The sequence below is a fragment of the Fundulus heteroclitus genome, chromosome 14 (assembly GCF_011125445.2).
Source record: "Fundulus heteroclitus isolate FHET01 chromosome 14, MU-UCD_Fhet_4.1, whole genome shotgun sequence".
In the NCBI taxonomy this organism is placed as follows: domain Eukaryota; kingdom Metazoa; phylum Chordata; class Actinopteri; order Cyprinodontiformes; family Fundulidae; genus Fundulus; species Fundulus heteroclitus.
In genome coordinates, this window is record NC_046374.1 from 11,993,944 (window position 1) to 12,015,185 (window position 21,242).

General features: G+C 42.4%; 1 protein-coding gene across 1 annotated transcript; it reads right to left on the reverse strand.

Moving 5' to 3' along the window:
* Positions 1-749: 749 nt before the first annotated feature.
* usp12b (ubiquitin specific peptidase 12b) lies at positions 750-21,242 on the reverse strand. Its single transcript, XM_012874983.3, has 10 exons — positions 21,071-21,242; positions 14,274-14,354; positions 13,926-14,009; positions 11,983-12,112; positions 11,056-11,339; positions 10,874-10,950; positions 10,659-10,742; positions 7,881-8,078; positions 6,052-6,130; positions 750-2,474 (listed from the first exon to the last, which is right to left on the reverse strand). The coding sequence occupies exons 1-10, from the start codon at positions 21,116-21,118 to the stop codon at positions 2,373-2,375; spliced, it is 1,167 nt and encodes a 388-aa protein (XP_012730437.2). The 5' UTR covers positions 21,119-21,242; the 3' UTR covers positions 750-2,372.

Genomic DNA, 21,242 nt, shown 5'->3' on the forward strand with positions numbered 1-21,242 from the left:
AACTGGGCCGAGCTCGCTGGTTATTATGTTTGGCTTTGTAACAGGTTTAAAAAAAAAACAACAACATAAAAACGCAAATAAATAAACTCTTGTTGGAGAAAGAATATTGCATTGAGATTTGGAAAGAAAAAAACCCTGCCACTGACAAAGTACAGGTAAATATATGAAGCTCTGCAATGTGGACGGTGTGCAATTTCCACAACTGACCAGTTGGGGGCAGATATGCGCCTAAAGCGCTGCTGGACTGCTCCAAATGCTGTTATCAGCAGAAGAACTGAATAAAAACGTGGTGTTACATTCCTGCTGTAAAGTGGATGGTGAAAACAAGAGACGTCTCACGAGAAGCCAAGAAATAATCCTAACCTCCTACTTTGGGCGGGAAACCGCGTCCCTAAAACCAAGGAGCGGACAGGGAGGCCCTTCTCCCTGCCGGGTACCAACTAAACATGAACACATGAACACATTGATGGTCGATCTGAACAAAAATCTAAATGGCGAACACCAGAAAGTCGACTTCTAAGTTTAAAGAAACATTCTTGTCTGCCTCTCCAGCGTTAGCGCGGTAACAAGTTTGTTAGCTAGTTAATTAGCTACGGCAGCTGCTAGCATAGGGATGGGTGTTCGTCTTACCAACAGATACGCTAAGTCCCCGCCTCTGCAGACTATAGGCTGATTATAGAAAATTACTTTGAATTGTGTGTAAAACAGCCCTGGAGGGTTCAAAACATCCTGCGGCAGATGATGGAGAGGGCAGCCTTTTCTTTTTTTAATAAAAGAGGGGGAAATAGCGAATGGGGTACGCCATCATCAGGCTCATACGCCGCTGACGGACAGCACAGAACATTTAGGGGACTGGAAGCTCCCTAGAGGACTTGCACCTCATAAGGTGACGTTTAAACCACAGGAAAGTTACGATAGGTCGGTTTTGTTTTTAACGCTGAGAGATCGAACGATTCTGTCAGTGATGGACAGATACTGCCAACGGGCATCTCTAGATCTGCCGCTTCGGAACGGTTTAAGAGAGAACGAGGAAAGTCAGCTGCGATTGAACTGCAGAGACAAAAGAGAAAGAAAAAAAGATTTGCTCCGCGCAGTAGTCGTTTACGAACCTGGGGTGAAAAAAAACGTGTCAAGGAAAAGATCCGTCTCATTTCCAGAGCTGCAGCGGCTATCTCACAGAACGTGGCTGAAATTGGGGGAAAATCCTTGTAGTGTGACAGTCTGGAGGTCAGAGCTGGCTGTGCTGAGAGGTATCGACCTTTCTGTCGGTCACTTCCTTCATGTTCAAAATAGACATCGTGGAACTTTAACAAAGCAATCAGCCTGAGTGCGTTTCTAACTTGCTCTTCCTTCAGTTTTTCTCCACTATGGCACCAAACGTGGCTCCTGATGGCATAACACCACTTCATAACCAACCTTTGAGCCCCACTGAACTCCAACAGGATGACTTTCACTAGGTGCCATTCTAAGACTTATTACCAGCCTTGATGCTCAAACGGTACAAACCGCAGCCTCATAAAAAACAAAATACAAAAAAAAAAACATTGTTCTGTGCTCCTAAAACCCAGAACAGACAGAAAAAAACTATATTAAACTGACAAAAACACTGAAAAGGTTAAATTATTCATACTGCTAATTGAAATTTTTGGTCAGTTTACTTCATTTGATCTTTGTTTTTTTGTTGTTGTTCTTTTGTCATAAATAAGGAGCTGTGCTCATCAGTTTGAGAAGTATTCCCACCCCTCCAGTGGCCGGCGATCATTAGACACTGACTTTACCACCGAGTCCTCCTCTACAAACTGCTTCTCCACCCGCGGCGCTCAGCGTACACCTTCAGCCTCCACCCAGACACCCCAGCTCACAGGCTTTGACTCGTAGCGGTGCCGTCGGATCGTGGCGGCCTCCCTTCCTGGCCGGTGAACACGTGACGGCTGCATCCTAGCTTCCCCCCCCCCCCCGCTGTGGGGAAGCTAACGTAGCGAGGTATAATACGCAGGCAGGGAAAGCTGTGAAGCGACATCGGTAGCCTCTGCCTTTAGCAGCCCCCCCCCCGCGGTCACACCAGCCTCATCCAGGAGCAGGACACCCGCCATCCTGGTGCCACAGTGCAAAGCCAGTGCTGAGTGTTTTTTATTTTTTTTATATTTTATTTCGTATATTAAGGTGCTTGTTGCAGTGTGGCCTCGGGGGATTTGCAATCCTGGAGGCTGGCATGCAACCCCCTGCGCGCGCGCCTCGACCCCGTCCCCAGCGGTGCTCCGGGGTCAGACCTCCGCCTGCATGGGAATAAAGCCCGGGTTGTAGCGCGGGCGAGCCGGAGGCGGCCGCCTGCCACGCGGAGACCGTCGCCTGGGGATTCACTGCTGGCCGCTTCAGTCTCTGGACTGGTAGAAGAGGATGTACCCCGACTCAGAGTTTTTGGAAATGTCGGACGTCAGGCCGTAGAACTCCTCGATCGCCTGCGCGTCGATTTTCTGAAAGAGAAGAAGACGGAGCGAGGCGCATTCAGAGGCCAGCTGGTTCAGACAGTTATGAGGACACGTCACATTTAAAAAAAAAAGAAAAGCTTTTTGGTTGCTTTAAAAAAACAACATAAGGCTTTTAAATTTTATTTGTATCACAATTAACGCGTTAGACCAAAAAGATACATTTTCCTCATGTTTTCTGCATTTTTGTACATGTGTGTAACATATTCATTTGTATGTTGTTAATTGATTGTTCAGAAAAACACTGACTTTATTGATGGAGGTAGAGGTCTCAGAAATATATTTGTATCAAAAATGATCCATTTGAAGATCTAGGGTTAAGAAACTAAGACGTTCTCTTTAAACCAAACGGCGTATCTTTTACTGAGAGAATCCGTGTATCATTCGTTCTATTTTCAATTGCAAATCAAAAAACGAAAAAAAAAAAAAAAAATGGACTGGTTATTTTGGTTTTTTGTTTCTTATGGTTAAACCAAAAAGTTATAAAAGTTACTTTGTGAATGATGATAGCACATTTTCCCAAAGTAAGAGTTATAGTATAAACTAGATGAGGTTATCTATGTATTCTACAAGTTTGGTGGCACTACAATGATATAAGGTGTAGTCATTGCTCATTTTATACTTATTCTAATAATAAAATAGGTGCCATTTGCCATTTAGGCTTTGGGAAATTCCTCAAAAAAATTATTATTTTCAAATCCAATAAATGTGGTATGATATACATGAGATCAGATACATATGAAATGAATTTAATAATAATCCACCTCTCCTTGGTGACGCTTTTTAATATTTCTCTATGATTATTTTTCTGGAGTTGCAACTTGCACACGGTCCCTAAGTATCTGCGGAGCAGCGAGCTCTGCATTGGGTCCAATGTAATTCTCCCAGCGCGGTGGGAGAATTACTTGTTTTGAGGAAACTACGGTTGTAGCTCACTGTCTGCCTTGCTGTGGTTACAGAGAGGTGTCTGTTTTGTAGAATAAATCATCCGCAGATGAGTTATTGATCCGGAAAAGCCGAATCTTCTAACTTTACTGAAGTCGCAAACAGCTATTTCTGGGTCACGTAAACTGCGCCGATTAAATATTAAAACCAAAGTTCTGCCTTGCTGTCCGTTTTTCCATTTCGCGTTTTTGATCTGAGCTTAGAATTGAAATATGAAAAACCAATCCTTTTTTCGTTTTTGGTTTAACCATAACAAACAAAACAAAATAACCAGTCCATTTTTTTTTTTTTTGGATTTGCAATTGAAAATAGAAAGAACGAATGATACACGGATTTGAGAGCCTCTGATATCTGTGTGTTGGTCTGTTAATGTTCTGCAATAAAAAGTTCTCCGTGACGCTTCTGGGTTGACTGAAAAAAGAAAAGCAGCTTCACATTTGGACCTTTTGGAAACCAGTTTCAGTTCCAGGTGGAAACGCCCAAACAGCGACAGTTCAGGCTTTTGGCTTCAATTTAGAATCTGCAGCTCCTGCCAGGAGAGAATAAAAAAAAAAAAAAAAAAAAAAAAAAGAGGCAGGAAAGCTGCGTAAATCTCCCCGAAACATTAAAATGATAAGTTGGTATTTCTGTTCTGCGTGTTCAGCAGAATGTGCCGGGCCAGATGTCGGCCTCCTGTTCAGTGGAAAAAAATGCAGCTAGAGCTGATGGTGGGAGCAGCTTCTGACAGCCGTCCTGTAACGGCACGTCTGGCTTCTTCTCGCTTTATTCATGCGAAATGGTGACGCGTCTCAGACTTGGAGTAAAATGGACGCAACGAAAGGCTTCTTCTGGTTAATTCAGCCAAACCTAGTGGAGCGCTGACCCGCAGATCTGCCTCAGATCAAAGGGGCTTCACGGCATGGTCTGTAACTCATTGACATCAGCGCTAGAAAGGGAGTTAATCCCAAACCCGCGGTCACTCTGTACCTTTGGTTGCATTTTATAGCTTTTACGTTTTCTTGCTTCACCTTTTTTTTTTTTTTTTTTTTATATCGCAGCCTGTTCTGGTTTCTAGCCTGGAAAAGTGAAACTGGTTTCACAAAAAAACCTAAAAAGCAGCTCCCATTTCTTCAGATGCATCTACAAAAAAAAACTGTTCTAGAGGCATATTACAGGTGTAAGTGAAACCACTAACAAAACAAAGCATAACTTTAACGTGAAGGGAAATAATGCGTGCCAATGCTTTTGAATAAGTGTTTGAATTTTCAATAGTCAACCCCCTTTACTCTGGCCGCCCTAAATAAATCCTCGGCAGGCGGTTCCTTTCGGAGCTTTCTCGCTGCGTATTATTTCCCTTTCACTTCAGCTAAGGCACGGCTTTGTGCTGGCTTTTTTAATAAAATGCACGGATTAGTGGCTGAATGAATTTGAATTAAATATCATTTAAAGAGACAATCAGAAAGCACTGCAAAAAGAACTAAAAGTAAGTAAAATTTCCTTGATTTGAGCAGGTAAATAAGATTATCGGCCAATGGAATGAGTATTTTGACGTCTAAATTAAGATAATTAGATATACTGCGCTTGAAATAATATGAAGATGACTTGTTCCTATTTTAAGCGCAGATATCTTATTCCATTGGCAGACCATTTAAACTTTCCTGCTCAAATCAAGGACAAATAGAATAATTTAAAAGAACATTTTACTAACTTTTAGTTCCCATTTTGCAGTGAGTCTCAGTATCTGTTTCTATTCAAAAAATATTCGGGGTCTGGAATTGCTGGAAACTCGAGACCTGACTTTTTCAATCTTCAGAAGGCCTAATCCAGGTCAACCTGACCGGCACGGCCCCTGTTGCATCACACCGCTACTGAAATGGCCGTTTTCATTACGAAGAAAAAGCACAGCGCTGTGTGTTGACCAGGAGAAAGAGGGATGGAGAGCAGGCAAAAGCCAGGGACAAAAAAAAACATCTAGTTTCGTCCTTTATACCGAATAATTTAGACATTCACAATCATGATTTAAAATGAAAAGTTACATTTGATGACATCGGTGAGTACACACGACTCCAGGGACAAAACTGGAGCACCGTATTCTGACCGCTCCATCTCTGAGTGTTTCTCATGTTTTCTGTCAGTCACTGGATGAGGTTTCTTTTCTACTGGGGTTCACATCCAGCCCTGCCGGCCTCTTTAGTCTCGTTCCATCACTATTTAACTGCATTTATTCATTACAGATAAATATCCAGGCTCTGATTTTGTTTCTTTGCTCACTTTCTGGCTTTTGGGTCTTTTTATAATAATTATTTAGGTTTTTTTTACCCTATTAAAATTTTATAAATTCAAGAAAACGTAATCAGTTGATGGAGGAAAAAAAAAAAAAAATCACTTTTATAATAGTGAGTTATAAAGTGGCAGCCAACTAAAGAATCTCCATATTGGCTGCATAAGAAACAGAAATCTCTAGAAATCTTCGACTAGTGAAAGAAAAACCTACAAAGCACCAAGTTCATTAAACCTGGCTGTGTTAACACGGACTACCAGATTATTGAACAGGCCGACGCATCTAAACGTGTTGTAGCCCAGCTGCCGGGGTCTAAACAGTGCGGGGTCGTGACGGCTGAGTGGACCCGCCGCCTCTTACCTCCACGATGTCGTCATCAAACAGCAGCCAGAAGCCGTGGCTCTTCACGATAGTGATGTAGTGTCCTCGATTGGGACCGCTGCGGCGCAGAAACAGAAAGGTGAAATTCAATGACGTCTCAGGCTGCATTGACGGTGGTGTCACCAATAAAAGGTAGAGGTAAGCGGGAAAAAAAAAAAAAATAGCATCCCTACAGGAAACAAGATTTTCTGATTTCAAAAGTAGAGATATGCAAAGAAAACTGTCCAGAAATCAGAATTAAAAGAATTCTCCGCTTGATTGGCCTTACACACAAAAATCAATTAACCGGATTTGGTATAGTAAAATCAAAGATTTTATTTTTAAGGCATGTCGCCCGGCCGTCGTTAAAACAAACGATAGCAAAAAAACTAAAGCAGACGTTTTGGCCTACTTCTGACCGTTCATTAAAAAACACAAACAACACCGGATACTAACTAGTAACCTTCCATTCACGTATTTATCTACTTTCTGCCTTTGACTTGAGCAAACGTAAAATAGTGCTTAAAGTTGAAGCTTCCGGCAGCAGTCTTTAACTTTGCAAGGATCACCACCCAAGGTGTGCTGGTCTACTCTGTCTGTCAGTGCATGTTGAACGCCCGCCCACCTTAAACTTCCTCACCTATGGGGGTCAAGTATGCCTCCATCTCCCTCACTGCTTTCTCCCTACAGCGGAGAGCGCGCTTTGATGAAAACAGACCTTCAATTGATCGCGCTGCGTTATAATGCCAGTGACGTGACGTTCCCAAAATGAGAACAGTAAATAGATTACTCTTGTTACTGAAAACAAAAAAATAACACCTGACAGGACGACCTTTAGAGGACTTTTAAAAACAAAACACACATGGCCACTAGGGGTGTAAATCTGTCACGATATGACGTTATATGGATTTGTTTGGATGACGACGCGATATTTTGCCGATATAAAAGTCTGTTACGATTTGCGATCGATATGATGCGATATCGTCTGGCCATCTGACACCAATATCTAAATCATATCAACTCACCAAAAAATATATATTATTTGATCATTTTTAGTTCTAAGCTCTTCTGTCGTGCCAGGCATTTAAAATCAAAAACTGCCTTCTTCTAACTTAAATAATAAATAGGTCACCTGTTCACTATAGTCTGATGCCTGAATTTCAAAATAAAGGCGCATCTTAAAAATGACGATATGAATCGACATTTTCCTCCTGCATCGATGTAATCTGATCGCATGTACGACCTGGTCGCCGTCGTGGTGACGAATCTTAGTTCCCGTCAAAGAGCTGATGAATTCTCCTTCCTTTAATGCAAACCTGTGCAGCGTCTCGTGCCGGATGGACTGGTTCAGCCCCGATAGTCAACAACCATATCACATTTCATTTCTACTCAAACACACAGTTAAAATCCTTGATTGTGAGCACAAACCGGGCCAATAAAAGGTGGTTCTGACTGGGCTCTAGTGGAAAGCCCACTGCCTCAGTGTACTCCACATCTAGCTGAAACCCTGTGCTCTGGCCAGCTTTGGGCTGCGGTATCTGGACTCTGGAGAGTCAAGTGACTGATGTCTTCAATCGCTAAACAGCTTGGAGGAGAGGGGCCGTGATGTTTGCTAAAAGGCACTAAAGCCTTCGATGATAAATGGCTTTGCAGCTGAATCAGGACCAGAACTCTGTGCTCTAGGCGTGGCCAAACACAGATGCAGAAAGCGCCTACAGGACAGCTGCTACTTTTAACCAAAGTCCGTCTCTGGGCCTAAGCAGCAGAGCGTAGTCTTTATTCCACACCGAGCCAGAACTAAACCCGACCCGATCTAACCGAAAACCCACCTGCCACAGTGCACCACGACGGCGACCAGGTCGTACATGCGGTCGGGGTTGGTGGCGTCGCCCGACGTGTTGAAAAGGCGCAGCTCCAGAGGGAAGACCACGCGGTAGGACAGCTTGGTGTAGCGGTGCAGCTGGTCCATGTACTTGAAGCGCTTCAGGTGGAGGGCGAGGATCATGGGCAGCTTTTTCACCCTCATCCTGCAGGAAAAATTAAATACATACTTTTTTTATTTTTTCCATCTATGAAATCGAAGAAAAGATTTACAGCTCAGCGCAATAACTACTCGTACGGCTTCTCGTTTCCTCGCGCTACCACCACAGCGCTAACGCTTTTTACTGGAAATGAATGTGATAGACCAACATGAAGAACTGTGAAGAGGAAGGAAAATGATGCACGGGGGTGTTTAACATATTAAACAGGAAAAATGTCTCATGTATTTTTCTACAGCTCCTTTTACTGTGAAGCCTCAAAATAAAACCTAGAGAAACCAACTGCGATATAAAGAGTCATACTCCGTAAAGGGTGTCAACTGGTGTGTCATTTTATATCTCAAAATAAAAAACAGACAGTCCGGTTCAATTCCCAGAAGTTTGTTAGAGAACAAGCAGCATCTTGAAGTCCAGGGAAAAGCACTCAGGTCAGGGAGAACAATGTGGAGAGGTTTAAAGCAGGATTAACCAAGTGGTCAACGGCCCCATGGGAACTCTGGAGGAGCTGCAGAGCTCCTCAGGATCTGCTGACTGCTTCAACTATTAGTCACACTCTCCGCAAATCTGGCCTTTAAGAACAAGGGGACTGAAGAAAGCCACTGCTGAAGACATGAGAAGTTCTGCTTGTAGTTTGCCATAAACCCATTTATGGCCATTAGCTAAAATCATCAAACTAAAAGTATTTTAGATTTAATTGAAGTCTTTTAGACTTCAATTAAATCCGATCAGAATCAGCAGCCAGGCACTCGCTGATCCTCTCCGCGCTTAACTGGTACGAATTTCCCGCCGACGCGAGGCGTTTGTAATGTGTCCAAGTGTGGAAAAAAGCGAACACCTTTGCCAGGTGCTGCGCGCGGCGACAGATGGTGATGAGAAAGCAGATTCTTGTAAACGTTTATTCAAAATAAAGAGACAAATATAGAACAAAGCTTGCATCGTGATAAAAAAAAAAAAACAACAACTTCAAGAAGAACCTGGGGCCTAAAAAGGCTGTAAGAGTGATCTGTCCAAAGCAAAAAAAAAAAACTAAAAAAAGCTAAAAGATAACCAGACGCAGAATTATACCACCTTTTTTTTTTTTTTTTTTTTTAGATGCTTTTCCTTCCTGCTCCTTCAGCTGCACCACCCTTTTTCTGCGTCATGACTCTGCATAATGCAGCATGCAGAGCCTCTGCTGGCCCTTCCTGTCCGATGGACGCTACTTGGGTGCACTTAGCAGGCGCGCAGGTATAAAAATACACACGGCAGCACTCGAGAAGACGCACCAAACAGTTTCTAACCGCAGCAGGCTAAAAATGTGGCCGCGCTGTTCGTGCGAGGGGAAGTCAGAGGGCCGCGCAGATCAAGCTGCCTCTGACACGCGTTCGGGCTCGTGTGCGCCGAGCAGCGAACAGATTCGCAGAAGGCAACAGGAAGGGCTGCTGTGGCGATGCCAGATGTGGTTTCCGGGGGGGGGGGGGGGGGGGGGGGGGGGGGTTGACCTCTGAGTATGACCGGGTGTGTTCCCGGCAGAAAGCGTGCCTAGAAAAGACTCGCCCATGCAGCTGTGCAACGATGCAGCTGGAGCTCAGACGGATCACATGACCTCGTGTTTTTTTTCCACTGTCAGATTAGGATGTATTTTAAGGCCTTCGGCGTCACACCTCACCCATGTTGGACATGAACTATGATGAAGTTGCAGCCATCAAGATGGCCTTCGCTGCTCTTCAGGGGGATCATTTCACAACCCTGCTAAAAACAATTACATTTTTTTTCTCCAAATCCAACAAGAACTTTCTATCACCTGAGGAACATTTCCAGGATTAAAGGACTGATGTCTCAGCAGGATCTGGAAAAACTAATCCATGTGTTTATATTTAGTCGAATTGATTAGTGTAACGGTGTAACGGTGTTTTCACAGGTCTGCCTAAAAAGTGGATCAGACAGCTGCAGCTGATCCAGAACGCTGCTGCCCGCGTTCTCACTAAGACTAAGAAAGTAGAGCACATCCCCCCAGTTCTAAAGTCCTTACACTGGCTCCCTGTATCTCAGACAATAGACTTTAAAATACTTCTGTTAGTCTATAAATCCCTAAATGGCTTAGCACCTAAATACATCACAGACTTGTTATCAGCGTATCAACCCTCCAGACCATTAAGGTCTTCTGGCTACAGCCTTCTCTGCATACCTAGAACCAGAACCAGACACGGAGAAGCAGCATTTAGTTCCTATGCTCCGCTTATCTGGAACAAACTTACAGAAAACTGTAAAAGTGTTGTCAAACTGTTTTACTGAAACATCATTAGTTCAACTTTGTAGTCCATCTGTTTTTAATGTTTGCTTCTATTTTTCCATGTTCAATTTTGTTTCTACATTTTATTCCTACTTGCTTTTATTCTGTTTGTTTTTTTTCTTCCTGTATTTTAACCATGTAAACCACTTTGCATCGTCTCTGTACTGAAATATGCAATACAAATAAATTTGCCTTGCCTAGACTGTTCTGCTGAACATTAAAAGGAAATGGAGAAGAAGTTGCTAAATATAAAACATGGGTAAATAGAAAGCCATCTAAAAGATGATGTCACCGACCTTTTCTGGGCCTCCTGTTTGCTGCGACATTGCTCGCAGTAATATTTGTACTCGCTGCACAGCGTCTCTGTGTTGCTGAAGCCCCTGTTGGACACGACAAGCACGCTTTAAAAGGAGAACTCAACCAGAAAAAAAAAAAAAAAAAAGAAACTTTTTACATAAAGGAGGCATAAAGAAATGAGTCAGGTGGGTTCGGTGGAGGAAAACAGGGCCACCTGAGACAGTGCGTGATCGAGGTGTTCTGCTCCACGTCCACAGACAGATCCAGGAAGTCCTCGTCTTTGCTGCTCACCTGCAGACACGGCGTGGTGAAGAAACAGAGAGGAGGTGAGCCGCGGACCAAAACCCGAGCGCTACAGAAGTGAGAACGCTTGCTAGCCCGCGCGGCGCCACTCACAGCTTCACAGTTGAGGCAGCGCGTCTCGTTGGTCAGCGTCCCCTGGAAGATCTCGTGGACCCAAGTCTGCTGGCTCTCCTTTCCACCATCGCCTTCTCCTCCTCCTCCTCCTCCTCCTCCATCAGTACCTCCTCCTCCACCTCCTCCGCTGCTGCCGTTCTGCACCAGTTTTCCGTTCTGCTGTCGCTCCTGGCTCTTCTCCTCCTGGAGGAGGTCCGCGATAGTGTTGAGGAGGTAGTTGAGGAATTCGTGGGCGTCCTGCTGCATGTAGTTGTCGAACAACTCTGAGGAGGAGAGATGCGGACGCGTCATGGAGGAACCTGAAGCTCTTTTCATACCGCGACCCAAAACGTCTCTGCGTTTTACTGGAAGCGTACGAGACTGGCAACGCAAAGCGCGTCATTGAGAGGTGAAAGAGAGGAGATAAATTGAAGCTTTTTGTTTGTAACATGGGCCAAATGCGGGAAAGTTCAGGACGTATGAATCATTTGCAAGCATAAAAAGAAGAGGAAGGACACCTTTAAACTAAAGTAAAGTTTAGGAGACACACTAATGGCATCAGTATGTTCTGGAAATGTGTCTCGTTCTTCTCGTTTGCCTCCTGCTCCGTCATTTAACCAACAATATCACTTCCTCTCAGCTGACATTCATCTCCCCATCCTCCTCCCTTTTCTAAGCCCACCGCTGCCATCAGCGCTCTCAACTGCGCTGCTCCGCCATGAAAAGAAAAGTGCGTCAACGACTCGCCGTCTTTGTCGTAAAGACCCGCTGCAGCGCTAAACGCTTCCCAGTGAGACTCCAGGAAGCCTCGCTGCTCTGACATCAGCAGCAGCTGCACGGGCTTGAGAATCTGTTCCATAAACATTGCACTTAAAAGCGCGAGGCAAGATAATGTAGCATCTCGAACCCTCCTCCCCCCCCCCCTACCGTTTTCCTTCCTTAGCCGAGATATGAATTTCTTGGGAGGGATGACTCCGACTTTCTTCTTCTGGGTGGCGATGCTGTTGAACAGGTCGGCCAGGCAGGTGAGGAGGGACTCTTTCCGCCGCGGCTGCACCTGAGGTGAACGGCAGACACTTCAACAACCTCCCTCTAAACCAAAAGCAAACTTGTGCGTCCACATGGGTTGTGTGTTTGGATTCAACTCGTTTTCGGGTCAGTTGCACCAAAGCGAGTCCGACTCAGGTTCACACCCAATTGTTGCCGTTTCATTTCTACCGCCTTTCATTTGCATTAATATCTACAGTCATGTTACAACAAAAAAATAAAGAGTATGTATTTCTATGAGGCTTGTCAGGTTAAAAGTATGTTTAAAAAAACAACCTTTAAACCAGTATTAAACATACTTTCATTAAGCTTCCATTTCTGCATGAAAAATTACACTTTTTTTATTGGTCTGATGCAAATTCCTAATCTTAAATGCTGTGTTTTTATTAGCTGAATGCGGAGAAATGATAATTAACCGAATCAAAGGCCGTAAAACATCATTGTCTGTGTAATGATCATCGTCTATATAATGTGTTTCCCGTTGTCAATTGAGTTACTGAAATAAATTAACTTTTCAATAACACTAATTTAATAATATTAATCAATATTTATTTATTGAGTATGACTGTGCAGTTAGTTTTTGCTAACTGCACAGTTAGCACACACAGGCGTCAGCGCTACGGCACTAGTGTAAGCTCCACAAAAATATTGCTGCAATGGTCCGTTAGCGTGACATAACCTCATGCTATGCACCGCAGCCACTCTGTCTACACTGATGAAGATTCCCTCATGTTGGCATGCTGAGTGCTTGAAGATGAAAAGGTGCTAGGGGACTTCACACCGTTTTCTGACTGAATCATCTTATCTGACCGCTTAAAGCCTGTGTTAACAGAGGATTAAGTGATCAATAATTTCGGGGAAAAGGGGACGAAAAACAGCCTTCAAAAGTACGATACTCCTTTCTTATCACTTTGTCTCAATGCACAAGCAATAACTTTATTGAAATTGCAAATAAGGGTGGTCAATATATCGAGATTTTAAAAATAGAGATTTTTTTAAAAAGAGATAAGATGAGACTATCTTGTTTTTATCAAAATGGTCTATAGTGCGTTTTAATTACACTTTTATGTATTCCAGTATGCTATTATTCAGCCATTACTCATACCCGTCTACAGCTTGTTGTTAAACAAAATGTGCCTGTAAGACATTTTGGATAAAGCTTTGATTCAGAGATGCCTCTTTTTAATCACTTTATGAAAAGAGAAACATATCGAGATAAAATATGCTATATCAGCATTCAGCCTAAAAGTATGGAGATATTATTTTCGGTCCATATCGCCCCGCCCTAACTGCATACAATTAGAAATTGAAAGGAATTGATAATCCAAAAAAAAAAAAAATCACTTTGTTTCTTCTTATCTGGATCCGCATAAAATGCCATTTTATGCTACGTTAACGTGTGGAAAAAAAATATGAGCAGCTTTAATCTATTGTAGGGTCCTCCCAACTTTACCGTCAGATACATGAACTGTACTTGAAGGCATTTCAACAAATATAAATGTATACATAAAAACAGGAGAACTGTTATTTTGAAATGGATGGCAATCATGTTGCCTCATTCCTCCAGCACTGTTCCCTCAAAAAGGTAAAGTAGGAATAACTTTAGTTAAAGCAAGGTTTGATCCAAGTACATCATTCCGCTTATCAGTAACATAGTTTCTGTATCTCCTGGTATTCTGACGGCTATTTTGGACACTGCTTTGAAAAACTCATAAGATATTTTGACATCAGTGAGTTTTGGCTGCCTGCTGACAAATTTGAGCTAAGAGTCTGAATTAAATCCATGTGGTCACTAGTGTGTAAGTTTTCTATTCAACACTTACCTTGTATGCCAGCACCTTCTCTCTGAACGGTCGACAGAAATACAGAGCCTGCAGCACTGAGTTACAGTAGCAGGTGTTGCCGAACTAGATGAGGAGGAAGAACAACAGAGGTGAGGATAACTACATAGATGTCACTCATTGGAAGAGTGTGTATGTTCAGCATCCATTTAACCCAAACGACGCTAATCTGTCAATCCAGCCAACAAACAATTGTCCAGATTTTATTGGAATTGGAGAATCAGAGCCAGTTGGAGCTGACCTTGCACATCGTTATTAAGGGATCTTTATTTCTACTTGAAATAAGAAAGCTCAAAGTGCTTGTTGAAGGCCGTGTTCAGAAACACTTACGTTGACTAATCCAAAGTAGTGTTCGTTAACAGGAAACTGTTCCGGTCCAATCTCCTTTTCCAAGGCAGAGGCATTGGCGCCCTGGAGCAGTTCGGAAAAAGAGACAAAACACAGAATTAATGTTTCAGGAAAATGTTCCTTATCACAGCAGGAAAAACTAGTAACTAAATGAGTTTTTCCATTGCTTAGGTAAATCCCCAAATTCTCCAAACACAAATAAAAATTTACAGGTTTCTTTTTGCGTTCTTTTTTCTTTCTGCTCTGCTGGAATCAGGGAAAAAAAAAAAAAAAAAAAAAAAAAAAAACTCTTCATTGCTGCTGTTCTCCTGGCAAAAATTCCTCTTTTTCCACACTTCCTATAATACATATACATTTAAAACTATTTCAGGATAAGCCAAGGAAAAGAAAGTTAAATTCTGCAAGGGAACAACCAAACAATCACATCATTTACCTTCATGTATTTGCAGTAGAGACAATTTGAGGAAAACAACTATGGCTCACAATTTATTCTTAATGGAAAACATCTGTTTTTATCTTCTGGTTCAGAACTTTTTGTACCTCTCTAAAAGCTACTAATAAAAACTCCCTGTAGATAGAGTTCATTAACACACATGTCTCGGTCAGTTCTTGATTCGTTTTGCCATTTGGTGATAAGTCATCATTTAATAAAGACAACTAGTTCCCCTTCCAAAAAAAAGCTTAAAAATGTTTTAATAAAATAATCATCCACCAGCCCATCCCTCTGGTGACATCACATAAGGCAACTGATTAAAGTTATTTGCTCCTCAACGCCTGTTCACTTGCGCTTCTTTACAGCTGCAGCAAAAACACGGCATGGATTTCTGGAAAATAAGGAAACAATACAATATAGCTATTTTTGAGGAAGACCGCACACATTCATGGCCCGATTTCCATTAACCGCCATCTTTAACAATCATTTCCAGCCAAGTTATTTGTAAAAACCATCTGGTCTCCATTCAGTTAGGATGATTTTTAACTCTGATGTTTTCTACCGAACTGTGGCATCAGCAGCTGTTTCATCCAAAAGTTATCACTAGGGAGACTGCAATGCCAACACCAGAAAGAACCATGAAAATAAATCAAAAACACAAAGGCAGGGGTTGCAGTTCCACTGTACCGGCTAATTGTCTAACTATCTGAGGTGATACAAGCAGCATTTCGTCCTTTTCAAGTGACGAATATGCATTAAATTAAATGGAAAATTTCTAATAGCAATATAAATCATCAATTTGCTTTAACTTTGATATTCACTGATGTAACCATTGTGGCTTTCGGAGACCAACTGTGGTTTAAACCGTTTGCAAAAGCTACTCAAACGCTCCAGAATCTCCTTCAAATCCTGTGAGAAGTCCCTCGTCTGCCATCGTCACAAACAAAAGCAGGATTAGCAGCCCCCCCCCCCCCCCCAAGAACCCCAAACCCAAACTGATCTGGTGAAACCCTGAAGTGAAAGCGCATTCTTCATTAGCGAGCCGCTTTCATTGTCAGTAAAAACGTGTTAGTGAAAAGACACGTCACCGATGGATGTCTCTAAAACAGTTCAGTGGGTAAAAGTCTGGCTGTTCTCTAAAAAGCTTTGAGAAGCATCAGAAATAAGCCCTCCATAACATTTAAACCACCACGATGTTGCTTTTTTTTGGGGGGGGGGTCAACTTTTTCCTTCTAGTTTTGCTCCCATGGTTTAGCAGTGAGTTAATCAATTTGTTGCTGCAACCACAACCCAGATGGTGACTTCACAGAGAACACAAGTAAACAAATAAACTTTTATGATCATTTCAAAGTCTCAGCATACGCATTATACAAAAAAAAAAAAAAGAAAAGAAAAAGAAATCTCTGAATGTTAATGCTCCAGGGGAAACAAAATAAAAGCAAGCAGAACAAAACACTGTGTACAGATCGTTATAAAGGGCATCAACCCGAGTGTTTCTGCGCTTCCCAGAACGCTCCTCCTGGTGCGCCTCCTGGTGCGAGGAGACACAGAATCAGAGGGCAATGGTGACGGCAGTAAGGATGAAGCAGCTTCTTCCCCCCCCCAGGGGTTGAAAAACTACAGCGGTCGCGCTGATCGGCACAACGCAGTCAGTGCCAAGTCAACAAGAGACTAACGGGCGCTGTCGGGCCGAGGACGTTTAACTAACAAGTGACGCCTCCAAACAGTGCAGGGTTGTAAACAACACACACAAAACTACTCTCCGACCTCCTATTGGCCGAGAACAAAAAAAGGACGGAATGGGTTAGATAAAAAAAAAAAAAAGAGCTGAAAACACACAAAGGCATTAATTATTAAACACTTTCATTGCTGGTTTAAAGTGACAGCTTGGAAGCGAGTCACAAGCCTTAAGTGAAAGAAGTGAAAGCGAATATGCCCCGAGGCACTCTCTTTTCAGTGCAAGGTACTAAACACGCTGCCAAAGCTGTCAAATACTCATTTTCCCGTTGATCCGGTGTTGCCTCTTCTACTGCACGCAAATCGGGGTTGGCTGGCATAACCGTAGCCATAAAGAAAAGAAGCTAGTGGTATTTTATTTACCTAGAATTATTCTCGGCTAGAATGAATAATGCTAAACCTTCAACGGCCTGAAACCGGCAAACTAGAATCAGGGCGATCAGAAGCATTCTTACAAAAAAGTATAATATTTATCTGTGCAATTCTTTTTTTAGTGTGTATTTTAGGGATGCAAACAAATAATTGGTTTATTAGATTAAAATTTGTTGCCTCCGATTAACCGTTGACGTCCGTTAGGTGGGCCTACTTTCAGTTTTGTAGTGCGGCCTCCACCCAGGAGAGGGCGCTGTGGTTCATCCCTAAGTGCAGCCAGACCACAGTAGTAGTAAGAGAAATAATCACGGCAGAACAGGAACGTGAAACGAGCCAGGTGGAGTCAAAGTAGGGGTGGGAGATAGGGATTTAAAATTATCACAATTTATATTGTGATAATTATCACAATTATCACATTATCACAATTTATATTGTGATAATGGTAAAAATTATGATAAGACTATTTATAGCTTCTTGCAGTTTCAGGAAACCTTGTGGCTGTTGCTGCATATCAATTAGCCCAATAAACAATTACTGTCCTTAAAAGCATTAAATAGTGGAAGATGTAACATATTATAACTAAAGTCAAAATGTTTTTCATCAGGACACCAGTTCCATAAAGAAGTGTGATTTGTATCACCAAACTCCACAGAGTAACAGCATATAATTAATTTGTTTTAATTTATTAATATGTATTGATGCGCTCAAGAAACCAACAGTGAAGAAAACAGCAAATATAATCCTGACAATACTTGTAGTTTTGGGGGTTTTCAGACAACAATAGTTGGACGTTATCATCAAGATAAATACACATTCTTATGATAAGAAATGTTTAGCGATAACGATAAAACAATACGATAAAGGCCGATTCCTAAGTCAAAGCGTAGATTATTTTATGCCATTTAATGACAAAGGATGCAAAATGCAACGCTTGACAAGCTCCTTACGTTAGCATCTAAATAGCATCCAGGCTGCGTCAACTTCACCGTAAACAAGACGCTCACACGACTCAAACCAGATCACGACAAACTTGCTGCTTTGCTTAAAAGGAGCTATAAGTAATACTGACACCTTGTGGCTCAAATGGGTACAACAGCTTGCCAATCACAACAATCTAATATGCTGTTTTTAAATGGTGTGTTGCTGTTGTGAATTTTTACTTTCACAGGACAGGTATAATGTGTTCTGTTCTGTTCTGTTTCTGGTCCGCTTCTCGTACCGGCTTTCATGTTTAGTTTAAGTTATAAAGCCCTTCCTTAGGTTTAAATTATACAAAGGGTAGCCCATTCAAAGCATACACAGAGGAAACCCTTTGTTTTCAAGTGAGAGCCTGTTTGTTCTTGCTTAGAGTTAGGAATACAGTCAATAGTTCTGGCAACTGAACACTCTCAGGGATATTAAAATGTGTTATTTTAATGTGTGTTTTTTTTTTTTTAAATCAACCGTTAAATGTCATTAAATGATAGTTTTACAGCACTTTGGTCAGTGCCAGCTTTATAAATATAGTTCACTTGGTTTGGTTCTCTGTTTATGGGGGATTATGAATCTGTTTAACACATTTCATTGTAGTCATCTTATTTTTTTCCCCCACATTCAGTAACATCATGTTATATTTTATAAAACAAGGTTCATTTTTTTTCCAATTTAGAATATTGTAAACAAAATAAAAGTACCCCTTTATGTTGTGGAAAGACCCTTTTTGATACAAGAGAAAACTCAGCTTGTTTAAGAAAATTGCCACTTATTGACTGTTAGTCAATCACTATGATCAAACTACTTTCGATTAACTCACTAATTGATAACTTGCATATCAGGTGTATGTGTACAGGTATGTATAAGTGCATCCATTTGTACGCATTATTATTTATTCCTATTTCTAACTGTTAAGTGATGAACATTGTTCTCTAGTGATTGCCCTTGGTGTTTTGTGGTGGTCATGGCAGCAATGGTGGTCTGTTTTTTTACAGGGAGGGCGGGGTTGGATGGGTGGAGGTGGGCAATGAGTGAGTAATGTTAGGGGAGTTATGGGGTGAGGAGTGGGGTGGCGTTCCCGGAAAACTGCACGGTCGCGATGTACCACTGCTGACCGCTCCCCTCCCGTCTTTGTTCTAAAACACACGGAAACATTGCATTAGAAAAAAAAAAAAAAAAAAAACACGAGAAATGAAAATGAACAGAAATATCAAACCCACAAAGCACCTTTACAAATTATCCTCAAGATAAATGCACGGACGGAAACGTTCATCACGCACGGCGGCCGGTTAGCAGGATGCACTGACAGGCATTTTGGTTTAAACTAACCTGACTTTGACACTTTGACTAAAGCGCAAACGTCGAAAATGCTGTTTAACTAAGAATAACTGATTACGCTCTATTAATATACCGTTTCCAGGTTGTTCAGCAATGTTTCAAAATCCTCCTAAGTGTGACAGACACTCGACCGCAGCTGCTGACTGGTTCTTGTGGTGAGACAGAACCTCTTTTTTTCCCTTCTTGTTTTAAACCAACAGCGAGACGCAGATGCCTTTTTTTTAAATATATATTTTAAGCTGCTTCGGAAGTCATGGAGCACATAGAGTAACGGAGCGCTGCCCCTCACCCGACCTGTTGCTGCACACTGCTGGACAGCTGTCTGAAAAAAGGCCCCTCCACTTCCCTCTCACTCACAAAAAATACAAAGTCAGTATGCGTGGCCCTTTACTTTAATCCATTCCTACTACTAACTTTGATGAGTCTTTAATCTATATTCTTTCTTAGGTCAACGTATCATAGCCAAAAGAAACAGGATAAATTCAACATCTGTTTTAAAAAGTAAAAAAAAAAAAAAAATTCTTTGTGCGAAATATTACACCTCTCTCTTAGTTGTCAGCAACAAGAGTCCCACAAATATAACAAGCACTTACTGGGAAGTTAATTAGTCAGGCTATCTGTTCAAAGAGCCGGCCTGCAGTCAGCAGCTTAACAGAGATGCTGCACGTAGCTTCCCAGCTGTGGTGAAACAAAACACTTTTTGTTGTTGTTTTTTTGCTTCATAGATTAAAAAAATTTAATAAATTAAAAATATTTCTGGCTAGTCATTGAAAGAAAAAAAAAAACAAACATGGAAAGTCATTACTAAAAAAACAAAATCAGGTATTATGGTAATGATGTTTTATCACTACTCCGGAGCAGCACCTCTGTCCAATCAGGAGCCTGCGGGCCGGCTACCTGAGCAGATGGCCCGACCAATGAGCCTCTATAACTTCAGAAGAACTTCAAAACTACTACTATAGCCAAAGCAGAGCAGATAAACAGTATAGGTATATACTGATTATACCATTAGAAATATGCTACAGTGTTTTAGAAGCAGTTAGCATAATAGCTGACCTTTTGTACATAAAAAAAAAACAAAAAACAATGATGTCATTCTTGTGTTACTCCATGATAGCATGATGATGTCCCACCACAACCCATGATTGCACCCAGAGCAGAGAGCATCAAACTGATGAACTTTTAATATGTTTCAGACAGCTGACAGGTGCACTTTAAAGCCCAGGGATGGGGTGACGTGAAGTTTTCAGGAAGTCTTTAACCGGCAACCTTTCTGAATATGTTACCAGTCCCAGGCCGGCCTGGCTGCTGGTAAACACACCGCGGAGAGCTTCTGCGTCTCTGGAGGATTTCTGTTGACTCATTCGGGCTCTACCCCGTCTGTCTGATTGAATTTGTCACACATCCACCCAGAGCAGTGTCAGCTGCCCTGGTGCTGTTTACATCCTCTACAGCCCGGCTCTCCAGAAGCATCCCCGCTCATATTTATGCTATTTTGGGTGGGTAAGGGGGGAAAAAGATTCAGCTGTGAGTGCAAGAACCAAAAAAAAAAAAAAACTTACATTTTTTATCTGACAGCAACTTCAACCCAGAGCAGAACTCTACAGGCTAGCGGGCTAAGCTAGCTGTTTCCCCCGACCACTCAGGTCAGTCCAGCAGAACCCCGACAGGGACGAGGCTGCTCACTGACCGCCACGGGCAGCCGGTGTCCCTCCCCACGCAGCGGCGTGTTCGGAGTCCGGAAAGCTGCCCTGACCGGAACAACTTTCCGGAACCGCTGTGTGTTTTTCATCATGTTGCTCCTGTGAGGCTAGCAGACAGGCTAGCCGCAGCAGGACAGCTAACCATAAGCATGAGACCGGGGCTCAGCCAGCGGACCGGGCAAGCGGACGGTACCGGCCCAGCAAACCCGGTCGGAATTCCTTACCATCGTACAAATCGAGGCGATCTTTCGGACTGTCATCAGTATTTCCATCCGTACGCCGCCATGTTGGACCGAACCCCGATGTTAAAATGATCAGAGCCGCTGGGGCTGCAGAGTTCCGGGGAGGGCGAGTCGAGCCTTGGCTGCTGCCCCTTTCAGCGCTGTCAAGTGGAGA

Excerpts from the sequence above, each read along its gene's own strand:
- usp12b (XM_012874983.3), bottom strand. The coding sequence starts at position 21,118 with ATGGAAATACTGATGACAGTCCGAAAGATCGCCTCGATTTGTACGATG. Across the intron at positions 14,355-21,070 it reads TCGCCTCGATTTGTACGATG|GGCGCCAATGCCTCTGCCTT; the intron begins GTAAGGAATTCC and ends GAACTGCTCCAG. Across the intron at positions 11,340-11,982 it reads TCGGCTAAGGAAGGAAAACG|AGTTGTTCGACAACTACATG; the intron begins GTAGGGGGGGGG and ends TCTCCTCCTCAG.